At 47.1% G+C, this 23,680-nt stretch overlaps 1 protein-coding gene across 4 annotated transcripts in view; it reads left to right on the top strand.

Moving 5' to 3' along the window:
- The window catches only part of CACNB2 (calcium voltage-gated channel auxiliary subunit beta 2), a 462,222-nt gene that overhangs the window by 271,124 nt on the left and 167,418 nt on the right, over nucleotides 1–23,680 (top strand). Inside the window, exon 1 of one of the 4 annotated variants that reach the window (XM_075315589.1) lies at nucleotides 4,140–4,329. The exons of the other annotated variants lie outside the window; for them this stretch is intronic. Within the exon in view, the coding sequence (XP_075171704.1) occupies nucleotides 4,297–4,329 (33 nt within the window). The 5' untranslated portion in view covers nucleotides 4,140–4,296. Of the gene's footprint in view, nucleotides 1–4,139; nucleotides 4,330–23,680 lie in introns of those variants that run through there. 4 annotated transcript variants of the gene reach the window in all.

Below are 23,680 nucleotides of genomic sequence, written 5' to 3'. Positions count from 1 at the left end.
TTTATATCAGAAGTATGTGTAATCTTAATGATTCATTATGGATTTCCAATGTGTCCGTAAAAATATTGGCTGTACCTAATTTTTTGAAAAGCTGTCCAGAAAAAAAAAAGTCAAGTGGCAACCGTGATCACATGTTGTCACACCAGGGCAAGGGAAAGCCAGGTATATGGCACACCAGGGGGGAGTACATCAGGGAAGATTTAAAGGTATGGCCTGGGAGCTAAGAAGAGGGGTCGCCACTTGCCTCACCTGTGGCTGATCCCTGTGCTCCCTAATGCCTAGGCCTTTGCTGGCCCTGAACTTACTGACCAGTGGGTAGGCCAGCAAGACACTCCTCTCACTACTGCGATAAGACAGCATGAGGGAGGTGTGACAAATGGGTGGGGAAAGAAATAACAAATATCATTTCTCAGCTTCTTCAGCAGAAAACTTCACAGCTGCAACTGAAATGAACACCTCAGCTTCTCCAGAGACAGGCTCCTTCAATGTGGTCAGTATAGAGGATCTATCACTAGCATATGGGAGAGCCAGGAGTGAGTTTAAATAATGAAGGGATGTGGCATTAAGGTGCTGCAGCTGAGATTGGAGCTAAATGAAATCTAAGCAGAATCACCAAGTAAGGCTATGTGCGCACGTTGCGTAGTGCCGTGACAAATATTCTGCATCGATGTGGCAGTGCGTGTGCGCTTCAAATCGCTGCAGAAACACTTCGTAACGGATGCAGTGTGTCTGCAGAATAGATGACGATTTCATGCGCTCTGGATGCTGCCTCTCCCATAGACAGAGTGGGAGCACCATCCATTGCGCACGAAATAAGCGTTATGTTGCTTTTTTGGGCGCAGCGATTTTGATCAAAATTTCAGCATGCAAATCGCTGTGCTCTCAAATGCAACGTTTACACTGCAGTGCAATACACAGCGTAAATGTAGCGCCCCTGAGACCCTCAGGGCACTACAGGGAACTGCATCCTCTTGAGGATGCGAGACCTACTCCCTGGGACCTGGAGTACTAGTGCCTTTTCCCACCAAAACACAATCTAAATCCTAGTTCTCCTCTTCACACTGGGCATAGAGGGTTAACCATGTAAGGGGATGGTCTCCATGGGAACGAGTCCCTGGGTATAGCCAGCCTGGTGGGAGGGGTCAGTCAGTCAGTAGTGAGTAGAGAGTCGGGAGCACACAGGAGAGGTGTGCGGACGTGCCGGAGCTGGGTCCGTGTAACGGTGACCTCGGGGGCACAGGGGAGAGATCGCCAGGGTGGGTACCGAGATACCACTGGGACCGGAGCACGCACGGGTCACAGGGCCCTAGGTCAAGCACAAGTTTTAGACTGTTTGGCAAATACCTGCCCGGTGAGGACACCTTCACAGACTTTACCGAACCAAATAATCCGGGGGCATCAGCAGTAAACTAGGATCGAGGTTCGGACACTTACCTCCCTGCAGGGTCCGCACTGCCTGCCGTATGGAGAAGGAGACTGTACCCCACAAGGAACGGACGGGGTCCCCAAACGCTACACGCTACAGGGATTCAATCTACATAGAGTGCCGGGGACAGAGCAACCTGGGTCACTACATTGGCACTGGTCCTCCTGGGACCTGAACTAGCAACCCCTGGTGCCACAGTGAGTAGAGACTGTTAAAGACAACCTGATGTGGTCTCGATTATTGCCCCACTACAACTACCAGGCACAGCCCTACCTGCGGAGGGCCTACCATCACAGCTGCCACTACCACCAGCCCTGGGAGTACCCACATTGAGCAGCAGCGGTTCTCCATCATTAACTGCAACCCGCAGGTGGTGTCACATGACAAAAACTCTTATCTCCCCTGTAAATACACCCCATTAACAAAAGGGGCCCAGATCACGGGACCGGGCAACGGTCACTAGAGTGACATTCCCATTTGTTACCGCCCGGGACCGAGAACCCCCTTCTGTGGGCGCTACATAAACGGATGAAATAACTCAATGTGAGCACATAGCCTAACCTTTAATCCCTTCAGTTCCAAATGAAGTTAAATATACTCATATTAAAGAGAACCTATGATCTGCTTCTCGACGTGACAGAATCACAGATACTGCAACGACCTCAGTCAAACGCAACACACTTGTGACACACATGGAGTGCGCATGTATGAAAGACACTCAGATGATGAGTCCAATTTACCATCCAGGACGCATGGACTCGCCCACACCTTGGGACCCAGTTCGGACAGTCCTCTTCGGGACCATGCATGTCCGGGACCCATATTCGTCCCGAAAGTCACACCAAATTAAAGTTAACGCGTTTCTCCTCTCACCACGCCATCCTCAGATGTGGCCTGTTACTCTCCCTTAGGGGTACTTTGCACACTGCAACATCGCTAGCCGATTGTAGCGATGCCGAGCGCGATAGTCCCCGCCCCCGTCGCAGATGCGATCTCTTGTGATAGCTGCCGTAGCGAACATTATCGCTACGGCAGCTTCACACGCACTTACCTGCCCTGCGACGTCACTCTGGACGGCGACCCGCCTCCTTCCTAAGGGGGCGGGTCGAGCGGCGTCACAGCGACGTCACACGGCAGGCGGCCAATAGAAGCGGAGGGGCAGAGATGAGCGGGACGTAAACATCCCGCCTACCTCCTTCCTTCCTCATTGCAGGCGGGACGCAGGTAAGGAGATGTTCCTCGCTCCTGCGGCTTCATACACAGCGATATGTGCTGCCGCAGGAACGAGGAACAACATCGTACCTGTCGCTGCAGCGAAATTATGGAAATGACAGACACTACACAGATCACTGATTTTCGACGCTTTTGCGATTGTTTATCGGTGCATCTAGGCTTTACACGTTGTGACATCGTTGCCGGCGCCGGATGTGCATCACTTTCGATTTGACCCCTACGATATCACAGTAGCGATGTCGCAACGTGCAAAGTACCCCTTAGAGACTCTCCTGTTCCTTTCTGTCTTCCTAACCACTTTACTATCTAAACTCCTCCCTGCCATTAACTCTCCCGAGTCCGAGAGTTTCAGGGAAGCAGTTATCGTGCTGTGGCCATCTAATGGCCGTTTAAACACACTACACCATAACATCAAATTTAGTGTTGAGCGGATCCGAACTGTAAAAATCCGGATCCGCGCGGTTTCAGCGTCCGATCCGGATCCGACCCGGCCGCGTGAATCCGGCTGCACGATCTCTCTCTCTCAATTCAAACATTACACTTTACACACAGTGAATTTGCAGGTCTGGGGTGGCCGAGCCTTACACCCCCTTACAGGGGTGCGCATAGTGACTACAGTCACCACTCACAGCACTACATTGCTCATGACACAGTGAGCGGCAAAGCTCGGCACTGCATCAGTGCAGAGTGAGCTGTCAATCAAAGTTCTGGAGCGTGCTTATGGTATAGTGAGCAGTGCTATGTAACCAATCCATTCACGCCCCCATCACTGAAAGCCGGTGGCTCCCGTAAGGAACAGGTTCATCTTCTCCTGGTAAGGGTGCATTCAGATGAGATTGGACCGTAATGCTTGGACTGGCCGTGCATCTCCCGACAGTTGAAGTTTACCTACGATAAAAATTACAGACTTCTCCATTCTTTGTAGGTGGGAAAACTTGCAAAATCGTCAGTGGATCAAATACTTGGTCGTATAATATGGATCCAATATGTTAGGAAACCAGTGTATACCGTGCTGCAAGCAAAATGTCAGCGCCTCCCTGGAAGTCTGTCTGCCGATCACTGCAGTTTTATGACAGCCTGTAGCTTATCTCCGAAGGCAAATATAACCGGTCTCTATATTTGGGAGGCGTACCATACAGGAATACTTATTTTTCTTGCAGTTTCCTAATATTGTCTGGTAAACCCTCAGTGCTTCACGTGAAAGCGTCTTTACAGTAAGTGAAGTGTCCGTATAGTTCTCGGTGAGTAACTGGAGTCTGTCATCACCCCGGGAAAAAAAAGGAAAACTTCTAAGTAGTCTGCGAACGTTCCACCAGTCCTCAAGCAGCCAATGAAGTCATCCCCCCTGCGCCATGTGACCACCTTCATTTACCAGATCCCTGCATTATTTTCCTAAGTAAATCCTCCCATCCCTCAGTAACGGATATGGACTTCCCAGGCAATGCTGCCCTGAGCCCACCGCAGCCTGCTGCACTGTGCTGACATTGCCATACATACAGATCTATATGTCCACTATTCGGAGAAAGGTCTGAGCGTGGGAACGAGTCGTCTCCAGCTGTAGCACAACAAAAACTCTTCTGTGTGTCGCCTGATGGACGTACAGGCTTCCTAAGTTTATTTGCGGGGGGACTACAGCAATGTACCTCTATGGCAGCGAGGAATCTGATGAGGTAAGAGCACTAAGGGAGCCTATATCGAATTATTTTTTTTTAATTTTATTTTTTTAATTCGCATGCACGACATGACTTGCTGATGATACTCTACATTTTTTGTATAACTCCTTTATTGCTCGCTTTACATTACTTTCTGATTATTGTGACTCGCGAATAGAATTCCGGCATAACAGTGTAGACTGACACAGGAAAAAAGAGGAGAAGCCAGTGGTATATTTATTTATTTATTTATGTATTATTATTATTATTATTATTATTATTAATAATGATTATAGCACCATTTATTCCATGGCGCTTTACAAGTGAAAAGGGTATACATAAAAACAAGTACAACAATCATTAACAATACAAAACAGACAGGTATAGGAGGAGATAGGACCCTGCCCGTGAGGGCTCACAGCCTACAGTTGTGATTCACAATGGCATGTGCATATATATATCTCTATATATATATATCTCTACATCTATCTATATATATATATATATATATATATATATATACACACACATATATATGATATATACACAACAGAGATGGATATATATATATATATAGATATATATGTATGTATATATATATATATATATATATACAATATATATGTATACGACATATATGTATACAATATATATATATAATATATATATATATATGTACTCTGTATGTCATTCAAACAGGGTGACTATTCCAATGATCACTTTACTATTGGAAGCGCCTTTTTCCGCACTAGTAAAAACCCAAATTCATTGCCAAGTCATTTATTTGCTTCCGCTGCTAAAATATCTCCGGTTGCATTATTTTGGGATTTGTTTAGTTATGTATTTTTATTTTTTTTTTTTTTATAAAATACAACATTAGTGATTCAAAAGATCAAAAACTTGATATCTACAACCCAAAAAAACTTTTTTTGACCCAAATTTTTTCATGTCCGAAAACTAGCGAAGTGGGAATGACATATAGTCCTCCAATTTACTAATAAAAAAAGTACTAAAGTTTTGCCTGTAAACTCTCCGCGCACAAGGAAAGGATTCAGCACCCGATAAGATAGAGCAGCAACTAATCGCCCTATGTTGTCCGTGTCGATAAGCTGTGGAATTCAGGGGCTCCTGGTGGTCCCCTGATTCTTTCAGATAACCAAAATAGGGAGTTCAGACCCTAAGGGTATATTCATTTATGTGATTTCATGGCATGCATCATGTGAGACGTATCTTATCTCTTTAAGGACGCAGTCAATTTTCGTTTTTTGATTTTTAGTTTTTTCCTACTCTTCTTCCAACAGCCATCATTTTTCATTTTAACGTAGCTATAGCCCTATGGGGACTTGTTTGTACCTGGACAATTACCATGTAATGTACTGAAAAAAAAGAAAAAAAGTTCTAAGTGCTGTGAAGTGGAAAAAAAACAACAAAAACCCTGTAATCCGCCATTGTTTTTCTACTCTATAGTTTTTTGGAAGATTGAGTCTTCAGATGTGTACAATTACGGATATATTAAATTGTTCAGTTTTTCTTTTATATTAATATAAAGGCTTTTTTTAAAAAAAAATCTTTTCATTTAGTGGCTTATGTATTATGTATATTATGTCGCCATATTGTGAGACAAAAACACAGCAAAATCTACTTTTTGAAATCAGGTTTTTTAACGACCAAGAGAGCAGGTTTTGCTGCAGATGAAAAGCAGCAAAAAAAGCAACATGTGAACATACACTGAGGGTATGTGCCACGATCAGGGTTTGGAGCATTTTGGATGCAGAGTGTTTTTGCTGTGTCCAAAACGCTGTGTTGTGCAGTATAAGCACAGTGGATGGGATTTATAGAAATCTCCTGCCCACTGTGCTTCTTGTCTCCGCAGCATAAACTGACCTGCATCGCGGCTTCCTGACCCACAGCGTGTCAATTTATGTTGCGGACACCGAGTGATCTCCGCTGGGAGAATATAACAAAATTCTGCAGCACAGCGAACCCTGATTGTGGGCATGGGAAGTTGTAGTTTTCTGCCGAGAACACTCATGGCGCCGTAGGAGGGCTGACTCTGCATCCATGACGTAGTGTTGCCGGACCGTGTGAACGTACCCTAAGAGTGGCATTTAAAGGGGTATTGGGTCCTTTCCCAATATGCAGTAGGTGTAATAATAATAATATTAGCAAATATCCAATTAGAAATGTAGCATAGTTCTTCTGATTTACTATGTTGCTTACCTCATGTTCAGGGCATTGCAGGACCTAGGGTATCCATGGTTATGACCATTAGCAACATCAATCGTTGCAAACACTCAATCGTTACTGCTGGTGCCCTTGGATTCTTGGGTCAGTGAGGGCCGTGAAGGTTCCCTTTCTGTGCAGGTATTTGTTAGGCTGCTTAGAGCATTCACCTAACCTAGGGCCCTGTGCCCCGTCAGTGCCTTGGTTCCAGGGGTACCTGTTTGTACCCTCCCTGGCAACCACTCTCCTGTGCCCGTCAGGTCACCGTTACATGACCCCGTTTGAGACACGTCCGTCTCCTTCACTGGTCTCCACCAACTGACCTACTGTCTGTCTGGGTGAGGGAACTGGGGATATTATGTGTGTATTAAGGTACCGGCATTGGGCTTTCAGGTCCCTGGGGGTAGGCCCTGCATCGGGGTCAGGATGCAGTACCTAGTAATGCCCTGATGGGTTCAGGGGCTCTACAAATCATTCATTGTAATACCTGCCAAGGTTTCGCAGTTCACCTGGCCACAGATGTGGGGTTTTGTTTTATGTTCCTTTATGTTTTTGTTGTTCACACTACTAATTTCTACTTATGGGTTTCTACCCTCAAAATGACAGACCACTAAGAACCGTAATTTCCTTGTTAATCTGATTTTTAAGACTATTTTTTCTTGAATTATCGTACATTTTAGAATTTTGCTGCATTTTAGTAGGCCCGGTAGTCATAAATGGGATATGTCATGCTGACATATCATACGATAAAGGAAGAATATGAAACCGGTCACCATCATTATTTTTTTTGTCCGTATATCCTTGTGATTTCAACAGGATCCATTTACAATAAAGTGAACAGAAGTAAACAAGGATTGGATTTCATCTTCGCATTATTCTCGCCTTGACATGCTGTCTTCATTGCCTGTAGCAACCAAACGCTTTTATTTTTCAAGAGCAGACTGTGAAATGGAAGCTGCAGTGTTTGGTTGCTATGGACAGATAAGTTTTCCTTCTTTTAGTTCATAGCAACCAATCACAGAGCAGCTTGCATTTGTCAAAAGCAGAAAATGAAATGAAAGCTGCTCTCTTATTGGTTGCTGTGAGCAACGGAGATAGTTTGTCTTTTGGACCGTTTCATAATTCTTCCCGAATATGTCTGTAAGCCATGCTAATGGGGAAGCCAGCCAAATTACAGCTATCCTTATATTTATGGCCTGTTGGACGTGACCATATTATGGCTTTGTACTAGCTGTAATGGGTTGTCAATACAGTTCATATGAGATTGTCACCTAGTCGTACAGATTTGCCAGAGACGTAACTGAGATGTTGGCAATTTTGGGTTGTTTAGTCCCGCTGCGGACCCCCCCGATCTTCCAAGCACCTCCCATGGGTGGCTTTTGTTAAATCCCCACCCTAAGTCTTAGGACTGTTTTTGATAAATTGTGATAGTCCTGGCAAATCCAGGACTGTATTCAAGCACACCAATTTTACATTGAGATCCACAGTAGGACCCCTAAAGGGTTGTTCTGCCCCTTTCTGTAACTTTGCATACGGTCTCAGTATAGTAAAAAATATACACCACATTCTCGCTTTCCATACCACACCGATCCTTCATCCCACTGATTGTGTACCCACTTTGGCCACATGCCGATCTCCAAAGATGGTGAGGCTGGTGGGGGACATGACTTGAGGGGATAGAGGGATCAGAAGGTGAGTATTTGCTTCTTATGATTTTTAGTATGACCTCAACGTGGTCCAAAAATAAGAAGTATATACCCAGTCACGATCCATCATCACAGTTTTCGTTTCTCACTCTGGTCTCCTCTTCCACCGTGGTCAATATGTGACTTTGGCAGCCAATCAATGGCCTCACTGGAGGACATACCGGTAGGAGGGAGAAAGGTGGGGAATCCAAAGGTGATTATCTGGTACTTTGTGTTTTGTTTTTTTTTAATCACACTGGGACAATATGTAAATTTTTATAAAGAGATAGGAAAGTCTATAGATCCCAGTGCAAAATCTGAATAGTTACCAACAGTCCTGAATTCATAAGAGACAGGACTATCACAAGTTTTTAGGAGCAGTCCTGGCAAATACAGGGATGCCCCCAGCCGAAAAGGGCAGGGTTTACACAAAACCAACCCATAAATGGGAGGTTCTGGTGCAATTGGCGCAATTCCAGGGTTGATGGGAAATGAGACTTCAACATTTCTAAATTGGTAAAAGCAATATGGAAGCAACATTAGGTGGCATATGGAGGCTACATTAGGTGCCATACGGCGGCAACATTAGGTGGCATACAGCGGCAACATTGGGTGCCATACGGCGGCAACATTAGGTGCCATATGGAGGCAACATTAGGTGGCATACGGAGGCAACATTAGATACCATACGGCGGCAACATTGGGTGCCATACGGCGACAACATTAGGTAGCATACGTAGGCAACATTAGGTGCCATACGGCGTCAACATTAAGTGGCATATGGAGGCACATTAGGTGGCATACGGCGGCAACATTACGTGGCATACGGAGGCAACATTAGGTAGCCTACATAAGCAACATAGGATTCCAGAAGGAGGCAACATAGTTCACCATATGGAGGCAACATGGGGTGCCGTATGAAGGAAACATGGTGTGCCATATAAAGGCAACATTAGGAGCCATTTAAAGGCAACATCAGGTGCATCAGGTGCCATATGAAGGTAACATGGGGTGCCATATGAAGGAAACATCAGGTGCCATATGAAGGCAACATGGGGTGCCATATGAAGGCAACATGGGGTGCCATATGAAGGCAACATGGGGTGCCATATGAAGGCAACATGGGGTGCGTGCCACTTGAAGGCAACATGGGGTACCATATGAAAGCAACATGGGGTGCCATGTGGAAGCAACAAGGGGCACCATGTAGAGTTCCTTAGGCTCTGGTCAGACTCCATGGACATGGCGCTCTAGTGTGTAGGAGTCCTGAAGTTGGGTGACACCCCTTGTGTAACGGACATAATGTTGGCCCACTACCATGGTACAGATTAAAGAAATGAATATTTTACCAACTTGACACAAGAGGACAACAAAAAGAAATCTTGCCTTGAGACATTATAAAACTTTCTCTTGTTCCGGATACTTTTGGAGAGTGTTGATGGAGACCCCCCCCCCCCCTTCCCCGTGTTGCCAGTCAGGCAGTGATTGCAGCTCTGATAACTTTTGTTACTTGGGAGGAAGGAGATCAATAAGATTTGTTTTCCTGTAAGCAATCTTCAAGACGTCCTTGTTTAACCAGACCCACATTAGACCTCAAACCCATATCCTGTACCATCGTCTAGTAACTACTGTTAATGAAATGTAAGACTTTTAGTAATGTGTGAGAATTAACACAATTGATCATTTGTGTGTGTGGGGGGGGGTAAGTCATTTATTTATGCTAGTTAATTTTTTCTCAGTTGCATGAAAATGGATGGACCATGTTGATGAATTGTCAGAAATATAAAGATTCTTATTTTTTGGGGTTTTTTTTTTATCCTTTTTAGAATAAAAAGTCACAGGACCCTTTCAATAAGCATTGGATTGTCATACATTCGTCTTCTACTGTGTAAAAGAAAAATTAGACACATATTGTATTCCACTGGGGGATACTGGAAGTACTGTTGTGCAAAAATGATCTCTGGCACAAACTGATGAATCGGGCCCATAGCCCCGGGGCATAGCAGGGGAGAGGAAGCTAGCATGGGGAGCTAGTGGGGTGCGCACAAGTCGCTTTGCTTTGGCCTGTTTATTTCATTAGATTGCTAAGCTAGCAAAGCATTGTCTTTGTATTGCACAAAATCGAACAAGCCTTAAAAGGTTTTGCCTGGTATATAACCGTTTTTATGTATATGACTTTTGCCATCACTGAGCCCCATGTATATACTGTGTAATATAAACTCACTATATAAATGAGCAAGTGAGGTTCGGTGTCTGCACTGCAAAGAATATGTTGGCAGGGGATTAAATGTTTTATAAAACTGAATAACATCTGAACTTCCACAGAATATACTGTACTTAACTACTAGTGATGAGGTGGGCACTACCATGCTCGGGTGCTCAGTACTCGTAACTAGTGAGGAGTAAGCACTACCATGCTCGGGTGCTCAGTACTCTTAACTAGTGATGAGTGAGCACTACCATGCTCGGGTGCTCAGTACTCGTAACTAGTGATGAGGTGGGCACTACCATGCTCGGGTACTCTGTACTCGTAACTAGTGATCAGGGAGCACTACCATGCTCGGGTGCTCAGTACTCGTAACTAGTGATGAGGTGGGCACTACCATGCTCGGGTATTCAGTACTCGTAACTAGTGATGAGCGGGCACTACCATGCTCGGGTGCTCAGTACTCGTAACTAGTGATGAGCGGGCACTACCATGCTCAGGTTCTCAGTACTCCTAACTAGTGATGAGCGGGCACTACCATGCTCGGGTGCTCAGTACTCGTAACTAGTGATGAGGTGGGCACTACCATGCTCGGGTGCTCAATACTCGTAACTAGTGATGAGCGGGCACTACCATGCTCGGGTGCTCAGTACTCGTAACTAGTGATGAGTGAGCACTACCATGCTCGGGTGCTCAATACTCGTAACTAGTGATGAGCGGGCACTACCATGCTCGGGTGCTCAATACTCGTAACTAGTGATGAGCGGGCACTACCATGCTCAGGTTCTCAGTACTCCTAACTAGTGATGAGCGGGCACTACCATGCTCAGGTTCTCAGTACTCCTAACTAGTGATGAGCGGGCACTACCATGCTCGGGTGCTCAGTACTCGTAACTAGTGATGAGTGAGCACTAACCATGCTCAGGTGCTCAGTACTCGTAACTAGTGATGAGCGGGCACTACCATGCTCGGGTGCTCAGTACTCGTAACTAGTAATGAGCGGGCACTACCATGCTCAGATGCTTGATATTCGTAACTAGTGATGAGCTCCACATGGATAGAACAAAGACCATTCATCAGATTTTACCATGGATTCAGTGTGGTCAAATCTGTAGCATAAAATATGTCACATGTGAATCTTCCTTTTAAAGTTCATGTGTTAATGAGCCGAGCTGCAGAGTATAATATGAAACACAAGTTATAATTATATAATAGAGTCTCATAAAGGATAAATAATAAGAAAAAAAGTATAAATAATACAAACGAACCCCTAATTATTAACGTTGAGATTCACAGGACATTGACCGCTGGACCAGATTCCTACTAACCTACTACTACCTGCCGCATCCCTGCAAACTAGAAGAGGTGGCAACAAGTACGGGCAGGTAGTAGGTTCACATGTATTTGATTGACAGCCACAGATTACCCACATGGTCATCCCTAATAATTCCGTAAGCAGCAGCTTGTTGATGGCTTTTGGGAAAACGAAGAATTTTCATATGTTGCATAGGTAAAAAGTGAGAAAAAGGTTAAAAAAAACAAACCAAAAAACTAAAACAAAACTAAAAGTTCTTGGGGTTGTCCATGATGGAAGTCCTCAATCTCGCTTTGTGACTGTAGGCTTATGAATCCTATTAAAGGAAAGACCAGCACAATAGGGTCTCATCGGCGAGAAAATCAGTAGGCTCACCACAACCCATTTATATGCTCAAAAAATGTGGCTGCTGGGGCCCGTTTGATTGCAGAAATATATAGCAGGAGATGAAGGGTTAAAGTAGTTGGCCATTACTTTAACACATCATTAGGATAGGCCATCACTGTCTGATTGGTTGGGGTCTAACACCTGGCACCCCCTCTGATCAGCTGTTCTTGGTGCTGGCGGCAGCAGCAGGCAGCCGGAAATGCTCAGTTCCGGAGCTGCCCTGTCTTCTGATAGTGGTAGCGGCCGGGTACTGCACATCTGCTTCCCAATCAATGCTAGGAGGTGGATGTCCAGTACCTCCCGCATACAATATCAGGAGATGGACCAGCTCCGGATCTGAGCATTTCTAGCTGAATGCTGCCACCTCCGGCACGGAGAACAGCTGATCGTCGGGGGTGTGAAGTGTCGTATCCCAGGCGATCAGACATTGATGACCTATCCTAAGGATTGTCCATCAATGTAAAGTTATGGGCCAACCTCTTTAAAATCTGCGCTCCACCTGCAGAGCCACACACTAGATATATGGCCATATATCTAGTGTGCGGGTCTGCAGGTGGAGCACGGATTTTAACCCTTCATCTCCTGTTATTGACTTCTGAATCTTGACAGTATACGTTGCGCACGCTGTCAGGATCCACCATTATTGCCAGTGAGGGCGGGCAGTTACATATATTAGATTTACAAACGTCCGTTCACATTCAGACTAGACATGCTTGTCAGTTCTTCACTAATGCATTACTATTGAGAAGGCAAGTCTAGTTGGCACGTGCCGACAAGTATACAAAACGCATGCTTGTGGTGGTCATGTCTTTGCCCGCTCGCATAGGCGGTTCACACACTCTCAGGATTCAGAATACTGCAGCGACTGAGATTTTTTTTCCCCAAATCTGGACAACCTATATATGTAAAAGTTGAAAACCGTAGCAAGACTTGATGACATCAATGCAAGATTTTATATTTGCGGATAAATATTGAGTTTCACTTATGTAGTTTTCCGGTTAAAGTAGCCCTAGTTCTGCACTTGTTTTCTTCCTTTCCATGCTCGGAGTAAATCCCTGACATCTGAGTGTTTACAGGCCATTGGAAAAGGAATTTAAGCCGTGGTCCAGATAACGCACTGGGATCCTAAATGTTGACATCTGAGTAGGAAGCGACGGACATAATAAAAAAAAATCAATGTACATTAAACAAAATCCGAGCAGCGCTCTCGTGTCATCGGGCCGCTTTTCATTAGCTGATTATTTCCAAAAATATTCTGCCGGGCAGACATATGTTTTCAATTGAAGAATAGGTCTCGTGCTCGCAGTCCACATAAACAGCTCTGTATGATTCATGACTTGGGAAGCTACAAGCGGTCCTCACATAGGGCAGGACTGTGAAATGTTGTCGTTTGTTATAGCTGAAGAGTCTTGTTAATTGCTGGGTTTCTAAAAAAATAAATAGATAAAAATTGATGTGTTTCAGAAGTTCACAAACTTTTATATCTACAGTTCAAGTGTTACTAATGACCATGCTAAATGCACATCGTAAAACTATTACATACACAGCGTTAAATTATTACAAACGCGTCTGACGTACATTTTTAGGATTTTTAAAATTTTCTTTACTCATATACAGTGTCAGGCTAAGGCAACAGGAGCCCACCAAACCAGTAACATTGACTCGGAGGACCACTGATCAACTATATACAAATATTACAGTCACAAATTTACCTATGCTTCTATATAATAATATACTGGGTAGTTTGTAAAAAGAACAATAAGATGGTTCCTTTTGTCTGTACATAGTGAAACAAGTGTATTGTGCCAACTAATGATTATGTTTGGAGGGTAAGTGATGTACTACTTGAAAGGGGCCCACCAGAGAATTCTCCGGTTTTCCTGTGGGCCAGTCCGAGCAAGATAAACGTTTCCCATTTTAGGTCAATTAAGATCACCAAAAGTATTTATATTTGCCAAATGCCAGAATAATGAGAGAGAATGTTTTAAGCCATTTTTATTATTTTCTGTAAAGTAAAAAGTTTACATACATTTCATTAGTATTTGGTACCTTTGCCCTTACACTGTATGACTCAGGTCAAAAGTTTTGGATCTCCTTCCACAAGTTTCTCACAATAGTTGGTAGGAATTTGGGCCCATTCCTCGTGACATAATTCGTGTAACTGAGCCATATGTGTAGATCATCTTGCTCGCACCGGTCTTTTTAGCTTTACCCATAAATTTTCAATAGGATTGAAATCAGGTCTTTGTGATGGCCACTCCAAAACATTGACTTTGTTATCCTTAAGCCACTTTGTAACCAATTTGGCAGTATGCTTCAAGTCATTGTCCATTTGGCAGAGCCATTTCTGCCCAAGCTTTAAGTTCTCTGGCGGAAACCGTCTGGTTTCATGTGTGTGTGTGTGTGTATGTGTGTGTGTGTGTGTGTGTGTGTGTGTGTGTGTGTATATATATATATATATATATATATATATATATATATATATATATATATATATATAGTCTATTTTTGTACAATCAGAGGTAGTTTTTGGCAAATAGGGTGGGTGGCATATCTTACTTGTCAGTGGGAGCCCCACTTCTAGGAACCCCATTGTTTATGTTCAGAGCTCTATAGTGTCCTCATTGAATGGAGTGATGGTCCCTTATGAGAACCACACTATTCATTGTTTATGGGATTGTAGGTTATAACAAACGACAGCAATATGTCTTTATAATACAAAGTCTTTAAGGACCAGGGAGAGCTTTTATAGAGTAATCTCTTCAAGAAAATTACTGTGAGGTTCATGGACAGAAAGGTAAAATGAATGACCTATAAGAACACCCAGACAAGACATCACAGGACTCCTCCGGGAGTCTGAGGAGGCAAGTATTAACTCGGATTTTACCCTAGCACATCGGGGAACAATATACGTATTCCCTCATTTGCATTCCACATCAGGTATTAACCTCCCATGTTCATATATTCTAGAACACAAGATTTGAGCACCCTACATAGCCAGGTATTAACCTTCACTTTTATCCTATAAATAACATTTAAACCCTCTATTTCACTGTAACCCACCAGGAAAAAGATATGAACACCTTTCTATACAATACAGTAAGCTACTACTGGGTATTAAGTGCTAGTTGCACCCTAGACTACCAGGAAATAGAACACTCTATTAACATTTGTTGTTTTTGGAGTGCAATATGTGAAATCTCAGCTTGCAGTTCAACGTCACAGTTTTCTCTAAAGTGAGTGTTTTCATCCCTTCTTCCAAGATGCTGCTGCTGATCTAGCAGCCTTAGAAGCTGCAGACATGGCATGGAGGGCTGAAAGCTCTCCCCAAGAGAAAACTATGAGTAAACATCCAGTTAATCTAGAAACAGAGATTTCACATACTGCACTCCAAAAGAAACAAAAGTGAATATCTCTGCAATGGAGCGACGTAGCGTCAAATGCAAGATGGAAATAAGCAGCAGAATCAGGGGAGCTAACGGATTTTTGCAAGATATTTAACTCAATTTGTTTGGGCAAGTGACAAGTCCTCTTTACCCCGACAATTTTACCCAAAACTACCAGAAAATAATACAATTTTATTCTAGACCCCAGGGAAGAAAATATAGTAAAACTAAACTGTCAATTTTATCCTAACTTACGAGACAATAAAATATGAACTTTCTCTTTTTCCCCAGATTACCAGGACTAGTGACATTAAAGGGTACGTTACACGCTGCGATATCGGTACCGATATCGCTAGCGAGCGTACCCGCCCATGTCGTTTGTGTGTCACGGGCAAATCGCTGCCCGCGGCGCACAACATCGCTAACACCCGTCACACAGACTTACCTTCCCTGCGACGTCGCTCTGGCCGGCGAACCGCCTCCTTTCTAAGGGGGGGGGGCGGTTTGTGCAGCGTCACAGCGACGTCACACGGCAGCCGTCCAATAGCAGAGGAGGGGCGGAGATGAGCAGCCAAAACATGCCACCCGCCTCCTTCCTTCCTCATTGCCGGTAGACGCAGGTAAGGAGATGTTCGTCGCTCCTGTGGTGTTACACACAGCGATGTGTGCTGCCGCAGGAACGACGAACAACATCGCTACTCACCAGACAACAATTTTTGGTAATTAAACGACCTCTCAAAGACAAACGATTTTTGCCTCTTTTGTGGTCGTTGAAGGTCGCTCCTAGCTGTCACACGCTGCGATGTCGCTAACAAGGCCGGATGTGCGTCACAAACACCGTGACCCCGACGATATATATCGTTATCGATGTCGCAGCGTGTAAATGGCCCTTAAGTCTTCAACCACCTTAGACTACCAGAAAAGTTTTAACCAGTATGGAATATTTTTTTATTTCTAAACTTATGTGCATCTTATAGTCCAGAAAATGTATACATTACCTGGAGCTATGTGTATTTAGCCAGTGGGTAGTGATGGTTGACATCATTCTCCTTCATTCATCTACTTTTATTTCTGTAGTTGATTAGCCGACTTCTGGCTGATTATAAAATACTGTGTCACCCAGGGCTATGGGGTACTCGGTCCCGGGCGGTGTAATACTGTGTCGCCCAGGGCTATGGGGTACTCGGTCCCGGGCGATGTATTGCTGGGGAGATGTCACTTGGTGGCCGTTGCCCACTTCCGTGCCCTTGGGGACTCTTTTTAAAAGGGGAATATTTACAGGGGAGATTAGATGAAAGTTTATATCGTGACGCCACTTGCGGGTTGCGGCTATGTGGATGGAGCCGCTGCTGCACAGTCCTCACTACTGCGGTTGGTGTTGGTGGCAGCCTAGATGTTGGGCCCTTCGCAAGTAGGGCTTGGCCTCAGAGGATAGGTGATATTGATGGGCACAGAAAGAAGGTAGGCCACACAAGGGGTTTCAGTGTAACTGGTTCCTTTACTCACAGTCAGATGGAAACTGGTCACCCGAGGAAGGCTGGTCTTGACCGCAGGTCCCCTTAGTCCCAGTGCCGGTGTAGTGACCTGGTGGCTTCTTTCCCCTGCACCTGTCTCTGTATGGTGGGTTCCCGTGGCTTGGAGTGTCTGGGGGTCCCCTCCTGTTAGTTTCCCAACGGTAGTCCGTATGACAGTAGCGTGAACCCTGTGGGGTCGGTTTCTCTGGTCCGGTTCTCTGGTTCTCCCGTTGCTACAGTGTCCCGAACTTCAAGGTCAGTGACGTCCTTGATGGTCCTCTCACTGTGCAGATTTTATAAGGTCTACCTAGAGCAGTGTTTCTCAACTCCAGTCCTCAAGACCCACCAACAGATCATGTTTTCAGGTTTTCCTCAATCAGGTTTTCAGGATTTCCTTAATGTTGCACAGGTGATGGAATTATTCCCTGTCTAACATTGAGGAAAACCTGAAAACATGATCTGTTGGTGGGTCTTGAGGACTGGAGTTGAGAAACACTGACCTAGAGCATTTGCCTGACCTAGGATTCTGTACCCCGTTAGTGCGTGATATCGGGAGTACTTCACCGTACTCCACCGGCAACCAAACGCCTGGGCCCTCAGGTCACTGTTCATTCCTCTCAGTGCTTCCTGTCTCTATCACAGTCACTGACCAACAACTCTTACTATCACTGACTGACTCCTTCTTTCCCGTTCCACCTGGTTGTCGTCTAGTGGACTAGATCAGCTCCACCCTCTGGGTGACCATCCACTGGGTCCAACCCTAGTCTGTTACCAGTCTTTTGGGGAATTTGGGGAAAACCAGGGATTACTGGAATGTTTAGTTGTTACCGGCTTTAATCTTCTGGGTCCCTAGGGGTTAGGCCCTGCATCCCGGTGGGCATGTGTGACGCCCTGGAGACGGGAAAATGGCTGCCGGAGATCCGAGGTGGACCGGGGCAGGGTTCTAACCCGCCGATACCGACACCGGAGAACCGACCCGGAAACCGTGCACAAAAGGGGGTACTTGGACCCTGAAGCCAGGACCGGCACCAACGGCCTAGCTAATTAACCAATTGAGAGCAGGATTTTAGGTCCTGTCCCAACCTAAGTCCCGAAAAGAGACAACAGCCCACCGAGGGGGATAAAGGGCAACCGCCAGGGACCGGTAGATCCCACGGGCCAGCGTCAGCGGGCACGGCTCCCAACCTAAGGACCGGAAGTGGACTCCCGTGTTTCACATTGGGAAGTCCACCACACAAAAACACTGCGTGCAGAGGGAGAGATACAGACCACCAGTTCGGGTGTGAGACCAGATACACCCGTCTGTGGCGGCCGGCCACCAACACCTTGGTTTACCAAAAGGACTTTGTGTTTATTGACTCCACACATCAGTGTAACCTTATCCAGCACCACGATAACCATTGACTCTACACATCAGTGCAACCTCATCCGGCACCAGGACAACCGAACTGTAAGGGGTACTTTGCACGTTGCGACATCGCTACTGCGATATCGTCGGGGTTAAATCAAAAGTGACGCACATCTGGCGCCGGTAACGACGTCACAACGTGTAAAGCCTAGGAGAGAAGATGAACGAGCGTGAAACAGTCAAAAATCGCTGATCCATGTCACGTCGTTCATTTTCATAATGCCGGTGCGTCCGCAGGTACGATGTTGTTCCTCGTTCCTGAAGCTCCACACATCGCTGTGTGTAAAGCCGCAGGAGCGACAAACATCTCCTTACCTGCGCCCAGTGTCCACCGGCAATGCGGAAGGGAGAAGGTGGGGGGGATGTTTAAAACCCGCTCATCTCCGCCCCTCCGCTTCTATTGGCCGGCCGCTTAGTGACGTCTCTGTGACTCCGCACGACCCGCCCTCTTAGGAAGGAGGCGGGTCGCCAGCCAGAGCAATGTCGCAGGGCAGGTAAGTGCGTGTGAAGCTGCCGTAGCGATAATATTCGCTACGGCAGCTATCACAAGATATCGCATGTGCGACGGGGGCGGGTACTATCGTGCTCGGCATCGCTATTATCGGCTAGCGATGTCGCAGCGTGCATAGTACCCCTAAGTGTGCTGATCCCTGCAACCCTGCACAACACTGGGCCCTGGGGCATCCATCCCTACCCACGGAGGAGTTAACATCCAGCTGCCATCACATCTGTCCCGGGTATCCCATAACAGCAGCGGTGGTGCTACATCTCACCACACACCGTAGGTGGCGTCACACAGTGATTACAGAAAACCCCGTACAAATACGTCCCCTTTTATTTGAAGTGTCCGCGTGACCCCCGGGTCCGGTAGAATCCCTCGAGCCACACTGCGGATCCGGATCCGTGGCATGGGGGCGGCACACATGCAGTACCTTGTAACTCCCTGATGGCTTCAGGGGCACTACAATAGCAGAGGTGTTTAGGGGATTTCACCAAATGAAAAAGCTATATTTTTGTCCAATAAAATCACGGTGGTAACATCCAATTCTGCATCGCATAGTATTGGATTTATGAATGAATTTGCCCAGCATCTGGATTGATTTCACAGCAGCTCTGGCACTAATTAAGCCCCAGGGTTACTGTGACAGTAAAGGAGGCGATAGTGATACAGCTTCATTATACTTCGCAACAGCACATTCAGCCGTAGAGTTGATTTATACCTTTACTACGTTGTGTCCGCTAGGCGCACATATATTGTGTATCCCATCACGGTTTCCTATATCTTCAATATACTATTTCTATATTACATCCACATACAGGCATACAGGCAGGGTGTCTGCGCTGTAAACTTTTATAAATATAACATAAAATGCTATTATACTTTTTTTTATTATGATTTACAGTAAAAAAAATTTAATTCAACCTCAGTAGGACCAGAAAGGTTCCAGATTATCGGACAATTCTGAATTCGTGAAAGTTCATAGAAAATTATATTAGATTTGTAAAAAGACAGCACCATATAAAATGCTTACTTAATTTACAATTTAAAGGGGTTTTCCACTTTAAAGGGAATCTGCCATTAGGGTTTTTCTATTTAGTCTGGGAGCAGAATAATGTAGAGGGAGATTCTGATTGCAGGGATGTGTCACTTGCTCAGCATTTTGTTGTAGTTTCAATATAATCAGTGTTTTAACAGCAGGATATTATCCTGCAGCACTAGGTGTCATATACAAAACAGTTTAGCTAATCTGTGTAAATGTCGCGGGCGGGGAGGAGGGTGTCAGCACACTACGCTCACCCCTTCTGCTCGGGTCCGGCGGCTGCTGCTCAGTGGTGGCTCGAGCGGTGGGCCGGATCCCGGGGGTTTCTCGAGCGGCACTCCTCGCCCGTGAGTAAAAGGGGGTTTGTTGGGTGTGGGGATGATTATTGTCCGTGACGCCACCCACGGTTGTGGTGATTGCACTACCGCTGCTCGGTATGGGGCTCCCGGGGATGGAGTTGCGGAGCAGCCAGGTGTTGTGTTGCCCCTCCGTGGGTAGGGGTTGGTGATCCCGGGGCCCGGTGATGGTTTGGAAGGTGCAGGGCCTGGTGGGCGCAGGGACGCGGGGGCAGCGCTGTGTCTTGCGGCACTGTGGTACTCACTCAGCCTGAGACGTTGACACAGTTTTTACGGTAAACCAAACGGCTGGTAAGACGGTCCCACAGACGGCTGCACTTGCTCTCCCGGTAGGTGACGGTGATGTCCCTTTTCCTAGCACCTTGGTGTACTTGTTGGTTGCGATGGGTCCCCACCGGTAACCCGCTCCCCGGCTTCAAGCTGGACCGGGGGAGCTCTGCACTTTGCCCGCAGGCGCTGGCCCCAAAAAACTCGTGCCCTGGCGGTGGCGGTGTCTCTTCTATACTGGCTGGGCTGTTGCCTTCAATCGGGACTTGGTTGTTGGGGGATCTACGTCCCCTTCACTGACGGATTCGGCAAATTTGGCGACTCCTAGCCTTGCCGGGGTCCGAGAGGCCCCTGCCCTGGTGCTGACTGTCCTTCGGAACACTGCTCCAGACCGCCGGGCACACAGCCACCGGGGTCCTTCCAGGAACTTCCAAACGGTCCCCCTCCAGACAGTCACCGCCGTTGCTGACCTTGCTGACCTGGTCCTACACACAGCTGGACCCTTCAGGCTTTCTTTCTTTCCTGTCACCTCACTTGCTTTCCTCCTTTACTACTTTGCTACTTTCACCACTTGTTTACGCCTTCACTCCCCTAACTGTTCTGCCTGGTTTTCCTGCCTCCAGAGCTGTGAGCTCCTCGGAGGACGGAGCCAACCGCCTGGCCCACCCCCTGGTGTGCATCATCAGACTCCTGGAGGAAGGCAACAAGGATTTTTGGTTAGCTTAGATGTTCCTACCTGGGATGTGGGGTGTGGTGGTGTGTGACACGTGTCCCCTGGATTGCCCAGGGCGACACATAAACATGTCCCCACCACTGATTGGCAGCTTGCATGTACAGTGTACATTGGAAGATACTATTTAGTGGCATGGGTGGGGTTATACACAGCTCAGCATTCATAGCACTGCTACAGCTATGGCAGAGAAAACACAGATCTTATCAAAACTGCAGCACAGACAGGACGTGGTACATCGCTGGAATCAGGGCCTCCGCCTCTACATCATGCTAGTGTCGCGGGCGGAGGAGGGGACGCCGCGCTCTCCCACTGCTCGGGTCCGGCTGCCGCTGCGACTGCTGCGGCCTGCTGCTGCTGCTCGGTGGCTCGAGCGATGGGCCGGATTCCGGGGACTCGAGCGGCGCTCCTCGCCCGTGAGTGAAAGGGGATTGGTTTTTGGGATAGTTTTGTCCGTGACGCCACCCACGGTTGTGCTGATTTGTTGACACCACCGCTGCTCTGTATGGGGATCCCGGGGACTGATGACAAGGAGCAGCAAAGTTGTTGGTTCTCCCCTCCGTGGGTAGGGGGTAGTTGTCCCGGGGCCCAGTGATGAGGGATGGCGGGGCCGGTGCAGGGCTTGGTGGGGTGCAGGGACGCGGGGGGGGCAGCGCTGTGCCTTGCGGCACTGTGGTACTCACTCAGCCTGAGACAGGGACACAGTTCTCGGTAAAACACACGGCTGGAAAGAAGGTTCCCACGGACGGCTGCACTTGCTTTCCCCAGTAGTTGACGGTAACGGTTACTTTTCCTGCACCTGAGATGATGATGGTAACGATGGGTTCCCACCGGTAACCCGCTCCCCGGCTTGGATATGGGCCGGAGGAGCCCTACTTTGCCCGCAGGCGCTGGCCCTGAGAAACTGGTGCCTTGGCGGTGGCGGTGTCTCTCTACAACGGTTGGACTGTTGCCTTCAATCGGGACTTGGTTGTTGGGAGACCCAGAGGTCCCCTTCACTAACGGATTTGGCAAATTCACGGCGACTCCTAGCCTTGCCGGGATCCGAAACGCCCCTGCCACTGGTCCTCTCTTCACTTTGTATACCGCTCCGGTACCGCCGGGCCACCACCCGTCCGCGGTCCTTTCGGCAACCTCTGGTCAGCCGCTCCTGCGGACAGTCACCGCCGTCTGCTGACCTTGCTGTCTCAGTCCGGGGCACACACCCGGACCAGCTTCAGGCTCTACAAACTGTCACTTTTTACTCCTTTTCTCAAGCTCCTCTACTACTTCCCTTCCTTCTACTTCCACTAACTTTTCTTATCTTGCTTCTCACTCAAGCTCTGCCTGAGCTAAACTCTGCCTGGTTTTCCCGCCTCCAAGGCTGTGAACTCCTCGGTGGGCGGAGCCAACCGCCTTGCCCACCCCCTGGTGTGGACATCAGCCCCTGGAGGAAGGCAACAAGGATTTTAGGTTAGCCTTGGTGTTCCTATCTGGGGTGTAGGGTGTGGTGGTGTTATGACCTGTGACCCCTGGCTTGCCCAGGGCGTCACATTCCCCCTTAGCAAAATGCAGACCGTCTGCGGGCTGCCCGTCCAACACCGGTTTTATTTTCTGAAAAGATATAAAAAAGAATAACACTCATACAAATTATGACATCATCCCACATCGGGAGGTTCGGTACTTAAACGTTGCAAAACAGTAACATTAAAACAGTTGCTACTGCCGCTCTCTCCCACCCAAGTAACCTGGCCCTGATGCTGCCCCTAAAACCCAGGCAGCACCCCTTGACCTCAGTCCTGAACCAGTTACCCGAGCGGGATCTGTCCTTCCCCTCCAGAGGGTAGCCACCGGTTCCTGTGGTGGCTGGGCCCCAGCCTGCTCCACTGCGGGCCCTCCCTCCAACCTGCCTCTCCGGAGGTGGTAACGGTAAGCTGCAACAACAGATTTTTATTTACAACCCACTTAACGTTTGTGGTTGCCCTGCAAGTTCATGGGCTTGTCCATAGGAGTTCCTATGCAAAACTTTTTGAAGGGTCCCCACGGGGACAACAGTGCCGGCAACGGCCGGTTCCCAATCACAGTAGACAATCAGGTTACTTTCACGGTAATCAATTTTTCATCTTTGCAAAACTTTTTAAAACTTGTAAACATACTGACTGGTGGTCCCAACGGGGACGGTGCAACGGTGCTCCGCTGCCATCACTCTGAGTCCTCGACATCACCTGAGGGAGGGGGCGCGGCGCTCACACGGGACTCCTGGCTGCCCCTTAACTTAGCATCCAGCGCGAACCACCCCCTCTCCCCACAGTGCCGGGTGTACTGTACTATGTCGCCCGGCATCAGGTTACGACCGGGATGCTCCTCTGGCA

This window comes from Anomaloglossus baeobatrachus, chromosome 6 (assembly GCF_048569485.1).
Source record: "Anomaloglossus baeobatrachus isolate aAnoBae1 chromosome 6, aAnoBae1.hap1, whole genome shotgun sequence".
In the NCBI taxonomy this organism is placed as follows: domain Eukaryota; kingdom Metazoa; phylum Chordata; class Amphibia; order Anura; family Aromobatidae; genus Anomaloglossus; species Anomaloglossus baeobatrachus.
The sequence above is the reverse complement of the archived record's forward strand: the minus strand, read 5'-3'. Positions and strand labels throughout refer to the sequence as shown.